The sequence below is a fragment of the Somniosus microcephalus genome, chromosome 11 (assembly GCF_052327205.1).
Source record: "Somniosus microcephalus isolate GS21.2 chromosome 11, FLI_Smic_1.0, whole genome shotgun sequence".
Lineage (NCBI taxonomy): Eukaryota > Metazoa > Chordata > Chondrichthyes > Squaliformes > Somniosidae > Somniosus > Somniosus microcephalus.
Genome location: NC_140997.1, coordinates 32,921,797 through 32,945,846, shown reverse-complemented (window position 1 = coordinate 32,945,846; position 24,050 = coordinate 32,921,797). Strand labels below are relative to the sequence as shown.

Below are 24,050 nucleotides of genomic sequence, written 5' to 3'. Positions count from 1 at the left end.
ATATGTTAAAATTGCTGAATGGATCACAAAACTCAATTTTAATTTCCTTCCGTTCGGTCCGCAAGCATGATCCTGAGCTTCTGATCGCCTGTCATTTGAATTCCCCGCCCCACTCCCACTCCCACCTCTCTGTCCTTGGCCTCCTACACTGTTCTAATGAAACTCAACAGAAGCTCGAGGAACAGCGCCTCATCTTTTGATTAGGCACTTTACAGCCTTCCAGACTCAACATTTAGTTCAACAATTTCAGATCATATCCGCTGCTCCCATTTTTTTGGACAACAGCTGTTGGTAATGATTCTGCTATTCCCTTCATACCTCCTCTAGAACCATCTTTTGTTTCTTTACTTGTCCCATTACCACCCCCCCTTTTGCCTTGCACCATCACCCCTTTTGTCTTTTAATCTCTCTGCCTTCCAGCCTATCACAGACCTTCCCTTTTGTTCTTTCCTCCCCTCCCCCGGCCTTTGCACTTGCTTAAAATCGGTTACATCTCTAACTTTTTCCAGTTCTGACGAAAGGTCATTGACCTGAAATGTTAACTCTGTTTCTCTCTCCACAGATGCTGCCTGACCTGCTGAGTATTTCTAGCATTTTCTGTTTATATTTCAGATTTCCAGTATTTTGATTTTGTATTCCATCTCAAAATATGTTGTGCAGTACTATGTCACACTACCTCAATGTGAAAATGAATTATAAAAGTGCCAACATTTGCCCGTAGTACCAGTTTTAGGCAGCACTGTAAATGCCCAACTCCAATACAAAACTATTAGATTGAAGCCCAGGAAGGAATTTGGGATCATCGCTCTCCGAGTACTTCTGTAAGTGCAGCTGTATTTTTCTGCCAAAAGATCATCTATGTTGGTCCCCCGCCATCCCAGTCCTATCTCATTATGTCCTGCCACTGAGCTTCCCACTGTGCTCGGTGTTGCCCGACCGCCCACTTTAACAACAACAACTTGCATTTATACAGCACCTTGACGTAGAATAACATCCGAAGACATTTCAGTGTGGCAGCAGAAATAAATGAACACCGAGTCAAAGAAGGAAATATGAGGGGTAACCAAAAGCTTCATCAAAGAAGTGGGTTTCAAGGAAGTTTCAAAGGAAGAGACAGACGCAGAAAAGTGGAGGGTCTAAAGCAGGGAATTCCAGAGCATGAGGCGGAGGTGAGTGACGGACAAAAGGTCAGAATCAGAGGAGTGGTGATTTAGGGGTGGAGGAGATGGTTGTAGAGCTAGGGGAGATTAGAGAGATAGTCAGGGGCAAGCCAAGCAATGATTTAATCAGGAGGATGAGAATTTTAAATTTGAGGCATGGGGGACTGGGAGCAAATGTAGATCATTAAGGACAGGGTGATGGATGAGCAGAACTTGGTCCAGATTAGGATACGGGTGGCAGACTTTTGGACCAGTTCAGGTTAATGGAGGTTGCAGAATAGGAAGCCAGTCAGGAGAACATCGAAATAATCAAGTCTGGAGGTGACAAAGTCATGGATGGGCTGAGGCAGGGTGGGCTGAGGCAGGGTGGGCTGAGGCAGGGTGGGCTGAGGCAGGGTGGGCTGAGGCAGGGTGGGCTGAGGCAGGGTGGCGCAGAGTTAGGTTACAGATATTAAAGTAGGCATGTGATGGAGAAGATATGGGGTCGGAAGCTCATTTCAGGTAGAATAGGATGCCAAGGTTGCAAACAATCTTTTCAGCTCGAGACACTGGCCGAGGAGAGAGATCGAATCAGTGACCAGGGTACAGAGTTTGTGGCAAGGGCCAATGTCAATAGTTTCGGTCTTCCCAATGTTCCCACAGGAGGAAATTGTGGCTCATCCAAGCCTGGATGTCAGATAAGCAGTCTGACAACACAGAGGCAGTGGAGGGGTTGAGAGGGTGGTGCAGAAATAGAGTTGGGTGTCATCAGCGTACATATGGAAGCTGACTCCATATCTACGGATTATGATCACAGTCACAGAGAATGTCATTTGTGACTTTAGTTAGGTGTGTTTTATGCTTTGGCAGAAACAGAAATCAGATAGTCGAGATTCAAGTACTTGGGGAAGAAACGGAGGCTGGAGATTTGGTACGGATAGAGGAGTCTAGGCTGCTTTGTTTGAAATAAAGGGGTGATTGCAGCAATTTTGAAAGGAAGTTGAACAATACTTGATAAGAAGGAATCATTTACAATGTCAGCTCGCATGCAAGCCAGCAAGGGTCAGCAGTTTGGTGGGAATGGGATCAAGGCAGCAGGAGGTGGGTCTCATGGACAAGATGAACTCGGAGAGAGGTTGAGGGGAGATAGGAGAAAAAGTGGAGGAAGATGCAAGTGCAGGGTATGGGCAAGGGGGAGCCTTAGGGTATGATTTGGCTTGGTGGGAGAGGGGAAGGGGTAGGGACAGCAGAGGGAGCTGGACGGATGGTCAGAATCTTGGTGACAAAGATGAGCTCCTTGCACTTGCTAGAAATAAAGGTGGAGGTGTAGGAGAGAGGGATTAAGGAGATGGTTGATGGTGGAGAAAAGAAGCCAAGAGTTATCGTTATTCGCCAGAATGATCCTGGAGTAGTTGGTGGTTTTGGCAGAGGAGAACAGCTTTAGCGTTTGATCCAACCAGATTTGGTGACAGCTGACTAAACGGAGTACCCTGGATTCCTGCATACCTCCCCCCTTTCCTTAAACCTATTTTGGCAATTGTAGGACACCTCCCCTTCTTTGCTACGTCTGTGTTTTGACTCAACCCCGTGTTCCACCAGTGAAGCCGCCCTGCCCTTGCCACAATCCAGCTCTGCTGCTTGGGCGAGATCCTTAACTGCCGGTTCTCATGAGTGTTGCTGCACAATGTTGTTCACCTCCCAGCTCATTCCCACTCCGCCAGTTGCTGCTCTGTGGGCTGAGCAGTCAGCCACTCTCCTATCGCTTTCAGACCCAAATCTCTGATCAGCCAGCCTGATGTGGGCCGACACTATTGCATGTGGCAGTTCTTTTAACTTGCATAGTTGAAGTTGCATGTAATTTTCTGCAGAGTGCCTAACACATTGCCCGTAATTTGCAGTCAGCAGCGATGTGACAGCGATCGCCGCTGACCTCGAAGAAAGTTGCCCAGAGATCTTGCGATCTCCGAGGCGAGAACTTTAGCTTCCTCAGCGTGCAAGTGATTGTAGCGCTGTCAATAGGGGATTCCTAGCGTAGAGCAGCAGTGGCATCATCAAGCTTGCAAGCAGCCAATCACATGGAAGAATTCTCAGACAGCAAACCAGAAAATGAAAACCACGGATGATCTGCACTTTTTAAAAATGTTAGAGAGCAAAATAAAAATTGGGATATAGGTAGAAGCTGAAATATCAAACAAACTTTATAAAAGTATATATTTTTTTAATCTAGTAATTATCATAATGGAGAAATGTGACATTCCCCAAATATAAAATTATTTTTTCAGGGCCAGAATGGGATAATACACTGCTAAAACCCCGGTTACACCTATTCCAACAAGGCTCAACATTTAATGGGGTGTTTAACAGCGATATTAGCACGGAAAAGCTTAAGTTTTCATCAGTTCCACTGATTGCCACATATGGGGGTGGGGGTGGGTGGTCCACAGTGCAGCCTGCGCCGGAGCAGTGAATGACTGACCGCAACGTCTGGATTTCTGCGTTTAGCTGCGCACGCATTAAATCCTGAAGTTATGGTCTGTTTCAGAGGTGTAATGATGGCGAATGCTGTAAGTTCACCGTTATTACCCACTGCAAAATCCAGGCCAGTATGTTTCACGATGATCCCAAAACTAGTACAAATAATAATCAGGGTCAGAGTGGGGGGGAACCTTTGCTACTGCCACAAACCAAATGTAAAACTAGCTGTGACCAGGCCATTGTAAGAACAGCTGCTCCAAGTAGAAATTCAGCAGGCAGCATAAATCAGAGAATGCTTTTTTCCGTGGAAATCCATTGCCTTCAGTGCTCTGGGGTGGACTGCTCATCGAAGCAGTAACAAAGTAAAAAAGAACTTTGAACCATGAGCGAGAAACTATCTAACAGAAACTGGGGAACAGAATAGTGCTGAACCGAAAAGTATGAGGAAATCATAACCTTTGAAACAAGAAGGGATTGTCTGACTAAATGATCACAATATCCAAAATTATTCAAGATACAACACCCCCTCTCCTCCACTAGAAGCATTACTTCACCCTCTTTCCCCCTCTCCTAAGTCAATAGGCTGGATTTTCCGGGAGGTCAGCGGGCCCAATTGGTGGCGGGTCGGGTGGGAAAGTGTTTTTTGCCCCCCAGCGGGTCGGGACCCCGCTGTGAACCCACTGCCACGGGCCATTCCCCGATGTCGGGTCTGTCAGCGCTGAGCAGACCCGACATGCAGCAGCGAGTTCACTGCGGGGGACCCAATTCAGGTAATTAGTGGCTTGTTTACAGACATTTAAAAATGAATTTCAGCTCATCTTCTGCATGCGACAGCTCGCCCACGGGGTCCACGCTGGTTGTGGACCACGACTGTCAAGCTGAGGTGGGAGTTCAGTGGCCACTGAATCAGCTGTTGAGTTGACAGCTTCAAATGTAAAGTAAAAGCTTCCACCTTACAGATAGATCTTCCCTCGGCCACAAACTCTTCCTCACTGCATTCCCACAACAGATTCACCATGCTGCAAGTCTTTACACAAGTCTCCATCCAGTCTGACCTCATTACCTCTCTCACCATTGACAGATCGCAACTGTCATCGCCACTTCACCTGCCATCTATTCCATCAGCATGGGCGCCTTTTATACTCTCTCACCTTGGACCTCAGAATCCCACCACGATCAGCCCCAACACCAGCAGCACCAGGCACACCAGCAACACCAACCTTCTCCACAATCACCTGATGCCGCACAGGGCAGAGGGCATCAGCACCCGACCATATTGCTGCCCGGGAGGCCAGGGATGGCCTCACCATGGCTAGATTTACTTCACTTGACGCTGTACACCCTGGTTGCCCCATGATGCGCCAGGTTGGCACCATCCCACACCAACACCATAAAGCATCCCTACAATGCCCAAGCCATTCCTTTCACACTCATCACCGTTATGTCTCACCATTCACTGCAACTCACTAAGCCACTTCCAAAGGTGAACACAAATCTGTCCAAGAATGCAAAGTGTTGAAAATAAAGGTTTCAATGTTTGACACCACATTAACAGAAACTTTACATGAACATTGCATAAAACACCCAAGTGCCTACCCTTGTGTGTTGTTAGTTGGTATGATTGCACTAGGATGAGGGCGAGTGGGAGGGGTGGCTAGTGAGATGGGGATGTGATATAGATAGAGAGGGATGGGTGGAGGTGCAAGATAAGTTGGTGTGAGTAAGGATGTGCAGGAGTAGGGTAGGGAAGGCAGAGTGATATGGATGTGATGAGAGGCACAACAGGATGAGGTTGAGAGTGGCTTTGTGGTAATGTTTCGTGATCTATTGAGATCATTGAAACGTTTGTGGCACTGCACCCAGGTCCTCCTGACCACATCCCTGCTTGAGCCCTCCTCTGCAATGTGCAACCAGGCTGCGTTGATCTCCTGGGGCGGTCTCTTCCGCCCATGGGAAGGGAAGAGGACCTTCCTGCGTGCTGTGACTCCCTCCATAAGCATATGGAGGGAGTCATGGGAGAGTCTGGGTGCAGCCCTGCACCTCTGTGCAGTGCTCGTCAGTGTTTGCAGCACCTCAATGCTATAGAACACAAACAGTACAAATATCAAAATAATTGGCCATGGTCCCTTTAAGGAAATCGCTGATGACGCGTCATCAAATGACATCACCAGACCCACTTCCTCTAATTGGCCGGTAAACACGCTGGGCGGGTTTAACAAGCCCAATCAAGGGAAATTCATTTCAGAGGCCGGAATGGAGACAGCAGCGGGGTCAGGACCCACCACCAACCTGCCGAGGTCAGCAAAAATCACGGCCAATTTTGCAGGGACAGACTGCTACCCTCCCTCACCCCTCAGAGGAATTCCAAACCCAGCAAAAATGCTACCTGCTGAGCAGCGTCCCATACTCCCAGCAGCTCCCCTCTCCCCTTCCAGCTCCTTCTTCCCCTCCATCTCCTTCCTCTTCCCATCCCAACCTTCCCACTCCCCTTATCCATGTCACTCCTCTCCCATCCCTCCACACCTTCTTACTCTTTTCCCCCTCCCATCCCCTCTTCATGTCTCTCCTCTTCACCCCATATGGCTCCATCTCCCACTTGCCTGGCATGGTCCTATTATTCCTCCATCTTCTAACCTTGCTGGGCATGAGCACTGCCTTGGTTTTGACTCCCCGCTTGCAACATCATAGTAAATGTCATTTTTGTAAATATATCAGCTAGCATTCCCACTCGCGAGTTCTATTGAATGACCCTCACTGGAAGTTTATGACTTCAGGTGAGGACAGAGTTGTACTCCATGGCAGAATAACTCGGCAGCACTCATTATCTAGGCTCACAAGTGAAGAATGCTCACATGGGTGAGAAACTGAAGGAGCACCAGAACTCATGGAACCATACTCCAGCATGGGTTACTGCCTTCAGAAGAGCAGGGAGTTGGGGGAGAAAAATTAAAGGGAAAAATAAATAAAAGGGAGTATTTACCTCATCTTCCTTCCATTCGGAGAGGTCAATCTTAAAAGAAGGAAGCGAGAACTGCTGGCTCACACCTCTCTTGTAATGGATGGTCTCAGAATGCATGGAAGGATGCTTTGATGTATATCTAAAACAAACAAAAAGCACAGCTATAAAAATGTAATAGCTCTCTCCTACCTAATAACCCAAAGATTCTGACATCTAGTGTTATCAGTGACTAACTTCATGCCCTGCACACCTTCAAATAGTTTTTAAGATTTAAAACTAGTGATACAGTAAGATTCTAAATGTTGAAAATTAGAAAGAGTTATTAACTTACTGTGGTAAACCACTTTTATCGTTACACTATAGTTATCACTGTTGTATTGTTATCACTGTTCCCACTGTTGTATCACTATACGAGGTCGCCTCTTGTCGCGCTGTTATACCTGGGCTGACCACCTCCGACTCCGCCCATGGCTCCACCTACCTGCCCAGGTATAAAGGTAGTCGACTGGCTGGTATTCCTCCTTGTTGGACCCGATCACCCACGAGGGTGGGCTCTGTTATTTAGTCAATAAAAACCTTTAGTTACGTTCCTAACTCGTCGCTTTTATTGGACGAATTGATAGGTATATCAATTTTATTGACTAAATTTTAAAGATGTCTACTACTGGCCAGCCAGAAGCCCTCCCAGAAGCACAGCCACAGCAGCTTTCAGACACCGGGCTACACCAGCCACACCAGCCGGCTTGGCTGCAAGCCCTCAAACCGCCGTACCTGGATCTAAACCCACAGGCAGCAAACTCAGCCCTCAACTTCAAACACTGGCTGGACTGCTTCGAATCCTACCTGGAAGAATCCGGCGTCCCTCAGAGATCCAAACTAAGAGTTCTGAACACCCAAGCGAGCCCGAGAGTATACGCACTCATCCAGGACACGACTACATACGAGGCCGCTATCAACCTACTGAAACAGCAGTACCGGAGCCCGGTATATTACATGTACACCAGGCACCTCCTAAGATCCCGCCCGCAACAGCCAGGAGAGTCTGTAGCTGAATTTTTACGGGCGCTAAGAGCACTCGGCAGGAACTGTGACTTTAAAGCGGTGACGGCTGTTGAAAATACGGAAGATAATATCCGCGATGCCTTTGTGAAAGGCCTACGGTCCGACTACTCACGGCAAAGACTGCTTGAAGCTAAAGACCTCGACCTGGACAAAGCTGAAGCCCTCGCTCTCTCCCTAGAGGTGGCCCATCAGGCGTTTTCCAGGTACTGCTCGCGACCCTGGGACTCGGGCCTGACCCCTACCGCAATACCCTTCGCAGCGCCGCCCCCGGGACCTACCTCAGCGTCGGCGTCCCGGACCCGACCGGGACCGCCACCCCCGGTACCGGCTCCGACATCGGGCACCCGCGATCGGGCCGCCGGCTGCTTCTTTTGCGGCCAGGAGAAGCACCCGAGGTCGCGCTGCCCAGCCAGGAACTCTACCTGCTCAACCTGCAGGAAGAAAGGCCACTTCTCTAAGGCCTGCAGGAGCGGATCTTCAGAGGCCAGCAGTGCCTCATGCGAACTGTGGGGGCGGCCATCTTCTTTCAAGGCAACTGAGGCCAGCATCCCCACACGTGAGTCATGGGGGCGGCCATCTTTGATCAAGGCAACCGACCCCAATAGTGCCTCATGTGAGTTATGGGGGCAGCCATCTTCTCCGCCATTTTGTCCTACCTCGTGGGAGACGCCATTTTACCCACCACGCCCGACTGCCACCGGGCCCCCGGACCCGACGACCGCCTCGCCCGCAGACGACAACGACTCGCTTACCTACACACTAGCCTCCGTCACTCTGGATCAAGCCCGCCCACACCACCTGTCCAAGTCGATGATGGACATCAAAGTAAACGGCCACGCCACGACCTGCCTGTTCGACAGCGGAAGCACGGAGAGCTTCATCCACCCAGACACGGTGAGCCACTACTCCCTCCCTGTCCTGCCAACGCGCAACCGAATCTCGATGGCATCGAGGTCCCACGCCACGGACATTAGCGGCTACTGCGTTGTGACCTTGTCGGTTAAGGGTACGGAGTATAAAAATTTTAAACTCCTCGTCCTCCCCCAGCTCTGCGCTGCCGTCCTACTAGGGCTGGACTTCCAATCCCACCTCCAAAGTGTAACCCTAGCATACGGTGGACCCCTCCCCCCACTCACAGTCGACAACCAGCGAATGTTAAACCTCCCACCGCGTAACACCTGCAGCCTATCCACCCTCAAGGTGCCGCCACCTTCCCTGTTCGCTAACCTCACCCCCGACTGCAAACCCGTCGCTACCAAGAGCAGGCGGTACAGCGCTGGGGACAGAGCCTTCATTAGCTCTGAGGTGCGGCGCCTCCTAAAAGAGGGCATTATCGAGGGGAGCAACAGCCCCTGGCGTGCCCAGGTCGTGGTCGTTAAGACCGGCGATAAAAATCGCCTGGTCATCGACTACAGCCAGACCATAAACAGATACACCCTGCTGGACGCATACCCCCTTCCCCGCATATCTGACATGGTCAATCAGATTGCACAATACCGCGTATTCTCGACCATCGACCTTAAGTCGGCCTACCACCAACTCCCTATCCACCCCGAGGACCGCCAGTACACCGCCTTCGAGGCGAATGGGCGCCTATACCACTTCCTTAGGGTCCCCTTCGGTGTCACCAACGGGGTCTCGGTCTTCCAAAGGGAGATGGACCGGATGGTTGACCAGAACGGACTGCAGGCCACATTCCCCTATCTAGATAACGTCACCATCTGCGGCCGCGACCGGCAGGACCATGACGTGAATCTGGAGAAATTCCTCCGTACGGCCCAACGGCTGAACCTCACCTACAAGAAGGAGAAATGTGTGTTTAACACCTCACGCCTTGCCATCCTTGGCTGTGTAGTAGAGAACGGACTCATCGGCCCCGACCCCGAAAGAATGCGCCCCCTCATGGAGCTACCCCTCCCCCACTGCCCTAAGGCACTTAAGAGAACCCTGGGGCTCTTCGCCTACTATGCCCAATGGGTGCCCAATTATGCGGACAAAGCCAGACCCCTCATGAAGTCCACATCCTTCCCCCTCACGGAGGAAGCGTGCGCGGCCTTCTCCCTCATCAAGGGAGACATAGCCAAGGCCACAATGCACGCAGTGGATGAGTCCATCCCCTTCCAAGTGGAGAGCGATGCATCCGACTTCGCCCTAGCCGCTACCCTTAACCAGGAGGGGAGGCCGGTGGCCTTCTTCTCAAGGACCCTACAGGGCCCCGAGATCCGACACTCGTCGGTCGAGAAGGAAGCCCAGGCAATTGTGGAGGCGGTACGGCGCTGGAGGCATTACCTGGCAGGCAAACGATTTACCCTCCTCACCGACCAACGTTCGGTTGCTTTCATGTTTAATAACAAGCTGAGGGGCAAAATCAAGAATGACAAGATCTTGAGGTGGAGAATCGAGCTATCCACCTACGATTATGATATCTTGTACCGGCCAGGTAAGCTGAACGAACCCCCTGATGCTCTTTCACGAATTACATGCGCCAGCGCGCATATTGATAGACTTCAGACCCTCCACAACGACCTCTGCCACCCCGGGGTCACCAGACTTTACCATTTCATTAAGGCCCGCAACCTGACCTACTCCATCGAGGAGGTCAGGACCATGACCAGGAACTGCCAGACCTGCGCCAAGTGCAAACCGCACTTCTATAGGCCGGACAGAGCAAGCCTGATCAAGGCCACCCGCCCCTTCGAGCGCCTGAGCATCGACTTTAAGGGGCCTCTACCGTCATCTGACCGCAATGTGTACTTCCTCAACATTGTTGATGAGTACTCCCGTTTCCCTTCCCCTGCCCAGACATGACCAGTACCACGGTCATCAAGTGCCTGAACGACCTCTTCGCCTTGTTCGGGTTCCCGAACTATATACATAGTGACCGGGGCACCTCCTTCATGAGCGAGGAACTCCGTCAGTTCCTACTAGCGAGAGGTATTGCAGCAAGTAGGACCACCAGCTACAACCCCCGAGGGAACGGCCAGGTGGAAAGAGAGAACGCGACGGTATGGAAGGCCGTCCTCTTAGCCTTAAAGTCTAAGGGCCTCCCAACCTCCCGCTGGCAGGAAGTCCTCCCGACAGCGCTGCATTCCATCCGGTCACTACTTTGCACTGCCGTTAACGCCACCCCCCATGAACGAATGTTTGTTTTCCCCAGGAAGTCGACTACGGGAACCACTCTACCAACCTGGCTGACCTCTCCGGGGCCCGTCTTGCTGCAAAAGCACGTGAGGGCCCATAAAACGGACCCCCTGGTCGAGAGGGTGAACCTCCTGCACGCCAACCCCCAGTACGCCTACGTGGCTTACCCAGACGGGCGGGAGGACACTGTCTCCTTACGAGACCTCGCACCCTCGGGCACTCCGGAGACACCACCTTTACCCCCCCCCCACCACCCCCCCAATTCCAGCCCAGGTAGACGGCATGCCGGAACCCCACGAGCCTTCGCCGACCACGCAGACACCAGCATTAACACCGGATAACGCAGCACCGCCGCTGTGACGATCGGAGAGGCTTACGAGGCCTCCGGACAGACTGACATACCAGAACTGGTAGTACACTTCACCCCGCCGGACTCAAATCTAAACAAGGGGTGAATGTGGTAAACCACTTTTATCGTTACACTATAGTTATCACTGTTGTATTGTTATCACTGTTCCCACTGTTGTATCACTATACGAGGTCGCCTCTTGTCGCGCTGTTATACCTGGGCTGACCACCTCCGACTCCGCCCATGGCTCCACCTACCTGCCCAGGTATAAAGGTAGTCGACTGGCTGGTATTCCTCCTTGTTGGACCCGATCACCCACGAGGGTGGGCTCTGTTATTTAGTCAATAAAAACCTTTAGTTACGTTCCTAACTCGTCGCTTTTATTGGACGAATTGATAGGTATATCACTTACACTGCCATACCACTCTGGAACTCCTCTGTTGCCTGGCAGTAGATTGTTATAGCAACACGTGCATCAGCATCAAAGGTGAACTCCACACTGTATAGCACTTTTGGCTTGGCATTCTCTTCAGTAGGACTGTCAGCTTCATCTTTATACCTGCAAGAGAATAAATATAAATATATACACACAAATCATCAGATATTAACTTCTGTTCATTATAATTATATAGGTATTGTTATGTATTGCTGTTTAAGTGCCCAGTGCCCATTTCAACACAGGATTTTTTTTAAATTAAGTTCTAGCACTTTTGCTTAGAGGGAAGAAAAAAGTGGATGTCTTTGTTTATACAAAATATTGTGGCCTATCTACCCGCACCCACCTGCAACAAGAGAGTATTAGTATGCTTTTCAACAGTATACTTGAAATTTCAGTATTAAGTTTACAAAAGTAACCTTCATTTCAACTTATTTCTGTACACCCACCAAACACATTTTCACAACTCACTCTAACTGTGGTTCTGTTAACTACGAGCATACACATACAAAGTCACTTGGTAACCACCCAGTTATTCTTAGTCAAAACTAAAAAAAGTTATACATATTCCCATCCAAACCCGAGGAACCTACAATAGACGGATAGAATTCCTAGAAGCTACTGGTGATGGATCATTAAACCAAGGCCCCATCTACCTGTTCAGGTGGCCGTAAAAGATCCCATGGCATTATTTGAAGAAAGGCAGTGGAGTTCCCCCATTTGCTCATCAATGTTCCTCCAACCAACACCACCAAAATAGATTAGCTGGTCATTTAACTCATTTGCTGTTTTGAGGAACCTTACGGTGTGCAAATAGTTTGCTGCATTTGACTACAAAACAGACTACATTTCAAAAGCAATTGGTTATTAAGTGCTTTGGGAGATTCCAAGAAGAAATACAAATGCAAATTCTTTTACATTATAGGGCACCTTATTTGTGCTGTTCAATGAAATATGTACTCTGGATAGGAAAACAAACTCCAAATTTCAATCACAATGTGTTTATAATGAATGAGTCATTATGGAAATTTTTATTCCTCTTTGCACAGGCATGCTTTTCAATAAAATGGCTCATTGTGTTATGAAGGTTAATGACGGAGCTGTTTACATACATACTGGGAGAACCTACATAAATCTATTTAGTTGTAGGCTACTAACATATGCAAAAAAGGGTTAGATTAATAGTCAGAATCATGCTACTAAAATTATGCTAAGTGTTTTATTTACTTAAAACATTTATAACACCAATTCAGCAATTCTAAGACCTCAACAGGCACACCAGTTCCTTCATGGCAGGCAAGGCGGCAGAATTTGGTCTTAAATGCCTGCAGTTCCCCAATCAAGAAGTTTCCCCTATTTAAAACACTACTACTTGGCAGCCCTACTCCAAGGAATTGCTGCCTATAATTTGGCCTCCGATATAATTAATGATAATGATCACTGGCGCCTTCTTGCCAACCCTTTACACAACACACAAGGCTAACAAAGGGCCAAGAAATAGCCTACACATCAACACTATTAGCCTGGAGACAGTCTTATTGGCCTAATTTGGTGATACCAGAAAACCTCCTTGGGCCTATTAGCTCTTTCTCCAATTTGACACAATGGAGAACTCTCAGAATCATTGGTTACAGATGGCTTCTGAGTTTGTCACAAGAAAACTATCACCAGACTTTGCCACGTCATCCTCACAGGAAAGGTTAAGGCTGTCCAACAGTTAGCTGATTGATCTATCTCACCCAGTATGACCAATAATTACCTCTACCTCCAAATTAGGATGTGCCTCTATGACTTAGCAACCATTTGTTTTCTCCAATTGCAAATTAGTGTAGAACTACATGTCCACTGTCTTGAGTGGCACCATAAATTTGCATTAATCCTGTGCAATAAGACTTTGGTCAGTAATTAGAGAAGAAATGGCACATTTCAAACTGCAAAACAATTAACGGAAGATCATAACACCAAACATATTACACCCCACACAAACTCAAATTCTAACACTCCCAGAAGAATGATTGCTGAAGAGGCCCTGGTCAGAAAAGCACACTACTGCATATGCTCTAGTTGTGTTTCTGCATCCAACCATTTGGACAATGACAAACCTAGCCAAAGGCCTGTCAGCCCTACCAACTGGAAAGCAACCCCACTCCCCTTTAGCATGCAGATTAGTACACTCTCTTATCTGACAGAAGATGCATTCCACAGCATGAAGAAGTGTAACACGCCCCACAATAAACATACCACTTGAATTAGTGAAGTACAACAATCTCGGGAGTCCAGAAACTACCAAGCAGTCTATGGTTCTACACACCATAGCCCCTTGGCAGGCTAAAAAGAAAAGCCTCTTCCCCATAAATGTCAGGAACACCTCCAAAAGAAGAGCACTGCTGGGCTCCTCGCGCTGCCAACAATTACACATGTCTGCAGAGCCTTTTCCAAAGCATAAAAATGCATACAAGATCTTTGAAATGTGTTCTTTTTTCTAAACTTGGCCGCATCTTCAAAATGAATGATGGGGCCAAAAACATACTACTCCAGATGGGGTTTTACCAAGGCTCTGTATAACTGAAGCATCACTTCCTAACTTTTGAATTCCAACCCCTTTGAGAAAAAGGCTAGCATTACTTTTAGTACCTGTGCAATAATCTTTAGTTATTTGCGTACATGGATATCTTGCTGCCACAGCCCAGAGTCTGTCACCATTCAGAAAATATTCTGATTAGCCTTTCTCAGATCCAAATTCACACTTCTTCACATTGAACTCCATCTGCCATAGTTTTGACTACTCATTTAGTCTGTCTATATCCCTTTGTAACTTCTTGCTTCTATCTATATAACCTACAGTACCTAATTTAGTATCATCTGCAAACTGGGATATACAACTCTATTCTTTCATCCAAGTGATTGATATATATGGTGAAAAGCTGAGGCTCCAGTACAGATCAGTGGACAACACCACTTGTCACATCCCGCCAATCAAAGTACATACCCTTTATCCTCACTGTCTCCTACCTCCCAACCAATTACCGGCCCATGTTACATGGTCTCCTACAATTCCATGTGCTCTTATTTGTACTAGTAATCTTGTGTGGATCCTTATAAAATGCCTTCTGGAAGTCCATATGGACAACATCCATGGGCACTAGTGATCTCCTCAAAAAATTCAACTAGATTACTCAGACATGACCAATTACTTCACAAATCCATGCTGATTCTCTGTGACCACCTCATACTTGGCCAAGTAAGTGCCCAGTCACTTTGTCCCTGATGATGGATTACCCACAATTGATGTTAAACTGACAGGTCTGCAATTACCTGGTTTCTCCCTCCCTCCTTAAATAATGCAATTTTCCAGTCCAAGGGCATAATTCCCAAATCTAGCGAGTTTTGAAAAATTATCACCAACACATCTGCAAATTCCTCATCTATTTACTTTAAGACCCTGGGATGGAAACCATCAGGTGCTAGAGATTTGTCTATGTTAAATATTTCCTGCATTACCATTTTTAAAAACTATATTAAATCAAGTTCCTCCCTGGACTTATTTTCAGGTTCCCTTGTACCGCTAGTATTGTGTCCTCTTTCTCCACTGTGAAAACAGATACAAAGTACTCATTGAACAAGTCTGCCATTTCCTTCTTATCCATTATAGTCTCACCTGCGTCCATCTACTTCCTTTTATTACTCTCTTTCTCTTAATATATAAAAACTTTTGTGTTAGCTTTGAAATATCATGCATTTTTTTATATTCCTTTTTGTACCTCATTACTTTCTTTGTAGCCCTTTGTTGCTTTTTGTAGCGCTCAGTCTGTTGGATTCCCACTGTTTCTTGCTTTTATGCAAGCCTTTTCTTTTAGCTTGATACTGTCTCTTACCTCATTTGTTGACCATGGTTGCTTACCTGTACACGTGGAGCTTGTGTCGTTTAGGGTATGTACTGGTTTTGTATTCTACCAAATACTTCTTTGAATACTTTGCACTGTATGTTTACTCATTAACAGCTCAGCTCTGTTTACTGTGAACAATTCATTTCTCATCCCTTTGGAGTTTGCCTTACTTAAGTTTAAAACTTTAGATTGTGACTCAGTTATGTTCAGTATTTGCAAGATGCTCCCTTCCCATCAGATTGTTAACTAATTCTGGTTTGTTACTCATCACTAAATCCAGTATGGTCTATTCCCTGGTCGGTTCTAAAACATGTTCTAGAAAACTGTCCCAAATACATTCTAGAAATTCACTGTCTTTACTACTAGAGCTGTTCTGCTTCACCCAGTCTGTGTGAAAATTTAAATTGCCCATTATAATCACATTGTTTTTACTACATGTTTCCCTAATCTCCGTATTTAGACATTCCCCTCCCCCCATATAATCAGTATCAGGAGATCTGTAAACAACTCCAACCAGAGTGTTGTGTCCTTTGTTGTTCCTCAACTCTACCCAGTGTTTCCACCGCCCGATCACGCTTCCTGAAATCGCATCTGGCCACTGCTGTCATTGTGTCTTTTATCAATATTGCTACTCCCCGTCCTTTCTAAAGATCGTATAGCCTGGAATATTTCGTTACCAACCATTCTCAGGTTGTAACCAGGTCTCTGTAATGGCTACTACATTATACCCTTTAAGCCCCTCCAGAGTTCCGCACCATCATAGATGCCAGTCTTCAGTTAATTCAATACACTTCACGTGATATCAAGAAACAGCCGAGTACACTGGACAAAGCAAAGGCTACGAGCCCCAAAAACATCCCAACTGTAGTGCTGAAGACCTGCCCTCCAGAACGAGCCTCACCTTCAAGCCAACCTGTTCCAGTATAGCTACAACACTGGCATCTACCCGACAATGTGGAAAATTGCCCAGGTATGTTGCGTCCACAAAAAGTAGGACAAATCCAGCCCAGCCAATTATCACCCCATCAGCCTGCTCTCACTCATCAGCAAAGTGATGGAGGAGTAGTCAACAGTACTGTCAAGCAGCACATACTCACCAATGACCAGCTCACTGTTGCTCAGTCTGAGTGCCACCAGGACTACTCAGCTCCAGACCTCATTGCAGTCTTGGTCCAAATATGGTGTTTTTAATCACACCTTTTGACTTTTGTGTGGGTTTTCCCCTCCGACCTCCCCTAACTAGTTCAATCTTTCCCCACTATCCTTTACACAAGAGCACGGGTGCCGCTCCAGTTTAGTGAAGGCCATTCCATCTGTACAGCCTTCCCTGGCCCCAAGTGGTCCCACTGTCCCAGGAATCTGAAAACTTCCCTTCTACATCATCCTTCCAGTCATGTGTTGACAATCCTAATCTTTCTCTTCCTGTACAGTCCAGTACATGGCACTGGAGTAATCCTGAGATTACCACCCTGGAGGTTCTGCTCCTTAATCTAGAATTTAGCTCCTTGAAATCCATTTGTTGAACCTTGAACCAACTCCCATCGATTTCATTGGTTCTCACATGAACCACGACCACTGGCTGCTCGCCCTTCCATTCCTGATCCTTATGTATTTGCTCCTTGATGTACAAACCCTGGCACCTGGGAAGCAACATACCATTTGGGTCTTCTGGATCATGACTACAAGAGAAGTTATCTAACCGCCAACTACAGAATCCCCCACAATCACTACTCACTATTCTTACTACCTGTATTCTTTCCCCCATGGGCAAACACTCACTCTTCAATGCCATGTTCATGGTCACCCTCCTCTGTCACTCTTTGTCGACATCACTGGAACCCAAACAGGTGTACATTTTAGAAAAATCCAGTTCCACTTTCTATCCTCACCTGTCGTTTCCTGCTCTGTCTAGCAATGGTCAGCCAGTCTCTCGTACCAGCTTCTCTAGTCCTAGCAACCTGTGGGCTGACCACATCTGGAACATCTGCTCCAGAAAATCTTCTCCCCCCTGAATGATGCAAAGCGTGTCCAGTCAACTCTCAAGCTGTAAAATTTTCTGCTCGAGGAGTGCAAACTTTGCACAGTTCATACAAGTGTATTCAGCCTACACGCTACGCAAGTCCAGGCAGGTCCACATCATGCACACATCACTCCAGATTCTGATACGGCCATATCTATTTATATATTTAACCCAACAGATATTTAAGTCAATAGATTTTTTTTCTATTTATTTAATTAATTCTACTTACTGACTAGTTTATTATTTTTACTTAATATATGTTTTGAAAGTAGTGAATTTTTTTTTAATAAAAGAGGGGGGAAAAATGTGAAAATGTCAGTTAAAAAATAAATAAATAAAACTGGACGGTGCAATGGAATAGGCACTTGCTTTAACTAAATGATGGGATGACAGTCTCCTCTGCCTGCTGACTTTCAGCATGATAAACAATTTACATGAAATGAGTTTGGGCAGTTTCAGTTACACTCTTAGTGGACATGGCCAGAAGTACAAAACTATTCCTACTTGAGCAATACAGGTAATTGGCAATTTCACCCAGAGGGGATCACAGGATGTCTATGGGGGGAATTGGTTGGCTCTTAAGAAGGCTGGTATGGGAAATCAAAAAATAGCACAAGTGTCCAGAATGGGTGCTCTTCTGAGATTGGGGCTGTGACAGTTTGTTAAATAGAGAAAGCTTCACTCTACATTTAACTGTGCTATACCTGACCTTGGGGTGAAATAAATCTATACACCTATTACAGCATAGCTGAAGTGAAAACTTGGAAAAATCATTTCGTTTGGACAACAATTTTCCCTGATTGGTTGGTAGTCTAACAGTTTAAAGGTTTCATACCACAACATTCAACTGATACGCTATGAAAATTTGATTTCAGTAGCAATCCAGCATTATCGAGTAGTTGGAATCGTAGCCAAATGTTTCCTGTACGAACAAGGGCTGTTCTCATCGTCTACCATGTATTCAGGAAGTGGTTACTTTTAATCTAAGAAAGTATCCAACAGGAATTTATAATATAGGACTCTAGGTAACTACTGAACTATATGTTAATAATAAGTAAGCACCTATTTGCAATGTAGTAACTTAAATATTTCACTCACAAATAAACCATTTGAATAATCCATTACAAATTTTCTAAAACAAACTTAACATTGTTCATTTCGCTTTACAAAGTGGCCATCTAATGTTAATTATAGTAAATCAATTTGAATAATCTTCTTTGAAATGCGATAAGAAATCGAGACAATGTGAAGTAACTTAAATGCAGTTTTTAAACATAGAAATCATTCCTACTTCACACATTATATATCCCTAAAACACATCCCATTGAGCATTTTAAATTCTAATGCATCTTATAGGCATAACAAGGGCAACATTCTAGAGTTCAAAGTAGTCCTTGTAAACTTTCCTTTCCCTTTGAAAAAAAAAACTCATTAAAAAAGTAAAATATTAAGCTAGTTGCCTTGAAACAGGTCACATTTTAATGGATAGCCATGAATTGAACTTTGGTCCAAAGTATTCAATCCAGTGGGAACCTCAATTGGAATGCAAACTGTTAAATGTTTTTCTACCCATGGGGTATGAATTACTTTACAAATTTTAGTTCACTTCAATTCATACCTTTTAAGAACTTGCACACCGTTGTTCAGTGATAGAATGCAACAAAAAGTCAAAAGTAATACAGACCAACACCGTTGTTGTGTATAGCTTTCAATTTCATAGAATTTCTTCTGTAAGAATGTTGCTTTCTATTATGTTGAGTGAGTCAGGCCAGAGGTTAATACTGTATAGTGCATCTAACATTGGAGAATAGAATATCATAGTTCTAACACACAAGTGCTACCAATTGAGGAATGGTGAAAACAACCAACAAGAATGTTTAGGGCAGTTATACTACATTACTGGTACCTGCACTGAAAAGCAGAGCTTAGCACAACCAGAGTTATACTTTGGGCTATGACTTGTTCACTACCCACTAAGAGAAAGCTCTGTGCATGCTCTCCCAGGGACTATGCCTTTATGTTAACAAGACAGTGGTCTGTAGCATTTGCTTTTTCATTACATTGAAAATGCTCAAGAGTCCACAAAGTCCAGTGGACTGCCTGAGCACTTCTTACAAACTGACTTCGCTCTAAACTGAATTTCCCACCAATTCGATTCCGTGTACTCGGATGTCAGTTCGAAACTGACCGTCGCCATTTTTGAGCCATTGCGCACTCAGTGGCATTCAGTAACCAATAGCCGAGAGCTCTGTTCAATCCTTTTAATTAACATTATGATTCTTACAACTTTTACTGACATCATTGCTATAATTTTTACAGGTCTTGATTTCAATTAACTTACACAACATGAATTGCAATAACAGCAGCAACAATATAGCGCCTTTAACGTTGTAAAACATCCCAAGGCGCTTCACAGGAGCATTGTAAGACAAAAAATTGCAATACCAAGGAAACCACTACATTAACAGAAACAAAGATTTGACTTCAATTATCAACCAATTTTGAAATCAAAAACAGTCAGAATTAAATCAAAAAGGGGGAAGAAAGCAAACAATTATTAAAAGAAAATAAAGTGGGTTTTTCCCCCTTAGGGCTGGTTGCTTATCATAGAAAAAAATCATAGAAACTTACAGCACGGAAGGAGGCCATTTTGGCACTCGTGTCCGCGCCAGCCGACAAAGAGCTACCCACCCTAATCCCACTTTCCAGATCTTGGTCCGTAGCCCTGTAGGTTACGGCACTTCAAGTGCACATCCAAGCACTTTTTAAATGTGGTGAGGGTTTCTACCTCTACCACCCTTTCAGGCAGAGAATTCCGGACCCCAGATGGAAAAACGTATCCCCAGATACTGTAACGGTAGGTCGACAGGAAGGTATAGAGGGAATATATATAACTTAAATCTAGAGCAAGCTGGTGAATTAGAAGACTGATATAATGGAACTTGAAGAATGACTAGAAGATTTAGGGGACTAAACCCCCTGCGGTTCCAATTTATTTGGCAGAATGGACATTGCTAGATCTAGCCATTTTCCTATCTTGTGGCTTACACTTCAGATACAATTACTCTTCTCCCTCATATTCCCAACTCCCTTCCTACAACCAACTGACTACAATATCTATTCTTGTAATATTGCTTCCAATGTTCTAATGCACGCCATGCATTTGTCCTTTGAAAAGCCTTGGGACATCTTGTTCCTGGTACTATATAAATGCAAGTTGGGGCTATGTTAGGGAAATTAATTTCATTTCAAATAAAATTCAAGCAAACTTGATTTCTGTCAAGATTAACTGTATGGTGGTTGACCATAATACAATGCATTTCAACATGCATAAGCAAACTTTGTATGGTTCAATTAAAGTTGTCACAGGAACAAACAGAAACCATGACATACATGAATATCCCTGTCCTGCATGTAGTTTTCCAACTTAGCAATCGCCACTCATGACTGGGAGTGAAACTTTATTTATAAAAGTTACACTTCCATTATTTTTTTTCCTGTTTATGGTGATTCATCCACAACAGCCAAAATATACTCAGGCTGCTTGTGTAAAAAGCTGTAGCACCAGTGTATGAGCTCACATGGGCAATTTTCCACTTCTTCAGGTCCCAATACAGCCAGGCTCCCTGGGAGCAATATCAAATAGAGATGGGGTGCGTCAGTTTAGCGAGGAAAACAACCAATTAAGTCAACTGTACTGCCCTTGTACACTGGCAGAAGTCTACATTAAGTCTAGGGTGGATGCCTGACTGCTTCAGTTAAGAGAACGGTGCATGAGGGGATGGCGGTGGACGAGGAGGAGGAGGAAAGGGGAATACATCATTTGAAAAACAAATCAAAGATTAAGATTTTATGGCAGTTTGCTTAATAATCTGAAATAATCAATAAACACGTGATCAAACTGCACCATGAACAAATGAAACTATAACTGACTGCAAAAATCTAGTGCCAATTTTTTTCCTGGTATTTTGTACAGGTACTCACCTGACCAAGCGAAGAGAGTCTTTTCGAATATTCACCAAACTGCGCAAAGTCTTCACAGGCTCGTGAGCAGCTGGCGTCACGTATGGAAACTAAGATTTTAAAAAACTCGTATCACTGTACAAGCACAATAGTCTACAGTAAAAATATAACATTTATGACAATAAAGAAAACTTTTGGAGTATCTGGTCAGTATTAGGTTGCATGGATTTGGCAATTTCTATTAGCTTACTGATGTTGAAAAGTAATTAAAAGCATCTGTTTTCCAGAACTTGAAATCAAAATTAGCACGTTACATACAAATAAAGTAATGGAGAGGGTTGATAAGGGTAGTGCGGCTGATGTGTATATGGACTTTCAAAAGGCGTTTGATAAAGTACCATATAATAGACTTGTTAACAAAATTGAAGCCCATGGGATTATAAAAGATAGTTGCAGTGTGGATACAAAGATACGAAATCGGCTAAGGGATAGAAAGCAGAGTAGTGGTGAACGGTTGTTTTTTTATACTGGAGGGAAGTATACAGTGGTGTCCCCCAGGGGTCAGTATTAGGACCACTGCTTTTTTTGTTATATATTAATGATCTGGACTTGGGTATACAGGGCATAATTTCAAAGTTTGCAGATGACATGAAGATGGCTAAAGAACCAGAGGGGAGATGAGGAGAATTTTTTATTTTTACGCAGCAAGTTATGATGATCTGGAATGCATTGCCTGAAAGGATGGTGAAAGCAAATTCAATAGTAACTTTCAAAAGGGAATTGGATAAATCTTTGAAATTTAAAAATTTTAATTGCTGTGGGGAAAGAGCAGGGGAGTGGGGCTAATTGGATAGCTCTTTCAGGGAGCCAGCACAGGCGTGATGGAATGAATGGCCTCCTTCTGTGCGGTTATGATTCTATAAAATTGAGCAATATAAAAGCAAGCACTGAAAAACATGAGGGCAGTCAATAAAAATCAAACTTCAAACACTCAAAGCTAGATATTAGTTCCAAACCTATAGATGTGTACAAATATATCACAATTTAATCAATGTAATTTGATCAAAGATATCTCACTGTCACACCTTACTGGGAAAGGTGGCACTGTGCATGTATATGGTACCACAGAGTGCAGCAGACTTGTTCATATTCAGTGTTTAGATACCATTCAACAGCCTTTCCATTGTAGCTGGGGCATGGAACAGAACACTCAGTTTGAGTCTTGGCATGAAAAGCACTTGTAACTGTCCCCAATGTAATAAGTAGACAATGATGCCTTTAGTTCAAAATACAAATGGTTTACGAGCTGGAAACGTTTAGCATTTTACTATGTTTCACCATTTTGAATAAGTTCCAAGCATTACAAATATAATTTTGTAAAATTACATTGCACAAATTCTGAAAGAGATGTTCATTACTATATTGCTGTATTAAAGAAAGGCTTGCAGTTATATAGCACCTTTCATGACCTCAGAACGTCCCAAAGTACTTTACAGCCAATGAAGTACTTATGACGTGTAGTCACTATCGTAAAGCAAAAAAAATAACCAATTTGCACACAGCAAGGGCTCAAAAACAGCAATGTGATAAATGAACATATCATCTTTTTTAGTGATGTTGATTGAGGGATAAATATTGGCTAGGGCACCGGGGGGAACCCCCTTGCTCTTCTTCGAAATAGTACCAAGGGATCTTTTACGTCCACTGGAGAGGGCAGACGGGGCCTCGGTTTAACGTCTCATGCAAAGGACAGCACCTCAGACAGGGCAGCTCTCCCTCAGTACTGCACTGGAGTGTCGGCCTAGATTTTGTGCTCAAGTCTCTGGAGTGGGACATGAACCCACAACCTCCTGACTCAGAGACAAGAGTGCTACCACTCAGCCACAGCTGACACACAGAAACATAGAAGACAGGAGCAGGAATAGGCCATTCGGCCCCTCGAGCCTGCTCTGCCATTTAATGAGATCATGGCTGATCATCCAAATTCAGTACCCTGTCCCTGCTTTCTCCCCATATCCCTTGATCCCTTTAGCCTTAAGACATATATCTAACTCCTTCCTGAATATATTTAATGAATTGGCCTCAACTGCCTTTTGTGGTAGAGAATTCCACAGGTTCACCACTCTCTGGGTGAAGAAATTACTCCTCATCTCTGTCCTAAATGGCTTACCCCTTATCTTTAGTCTGTGACCCCTGGTTCTGGACTCCCCCACCATCGGGAACATCCTTCCTGCATCTAGTCTGTCTCGTCCTGTTAGAATTAAAGTGTTTACCCATTGGGACATGTGTAGTCAGCCCTGCATTGTGTATTGCTGCCCAAAGTATGAAGTGGACTGTTTTGTTAGCCATAGGGAGTAACTTCCTGATTACTATCCAATGACTCCTGGTGAAAAGTGCTCGTGTATGGATATCAGGTGAAGGTCTGCAACAATGCTCCTACAGTTGAATAGCCTGTCAACACTCACCATCTGGGTTCACATTTGAAGTAAAGCCACTTGAACAAAGTACCAAGTGTGGCTGGCAACAGTAAAGCTGTACTCCAGTATGAATCAGCAGCTTAAGAACAAGGGAGGATTCTTTTTTTAAAAAAGAGAATTTCACAGTCTCTCCCAGTACTTC

The 24,050-nt window shown here is 45.1% G+C and overlaps 1 protein-coding gene across 8 annotated transcripts in view; it reads right to left on the bottom strand.

The window, feature by feature from the left end:
• LOC147110459 (E3 ubiquitin-protein ligase MGRN1-like) overlaps positions 1 to 24,050 on the bottom strand; it is a 152,806-nt gene that overhangs the window by 76,916 nt on the left and 51,840 nt on the right. For all 8 annotated transcript variants that reach the window (XM_086000452.1, XM_086000449.1, XM_086000450.1 and 5 more), the window contains exons 3-5: positions 21,453 to 21,541; positions 11,538 to 11,684; positions 6,595 to 6,712 (exon numbers count right to left, since the gene is read on the bottom strand). In XM_086000452.1, coding sequence (XP_085856578.1) covers positions 6,595 to 6,712; positions 11,538 to 11,684; positions 21,453 to 21,541 — 354 coding nt within the window. The remainder of the gene's footprint in view (positions 1 to 6,594; positions 6,713 to 11,537; positions 11,685 to 21,452; positions 21,542 to 24,050) is intronic.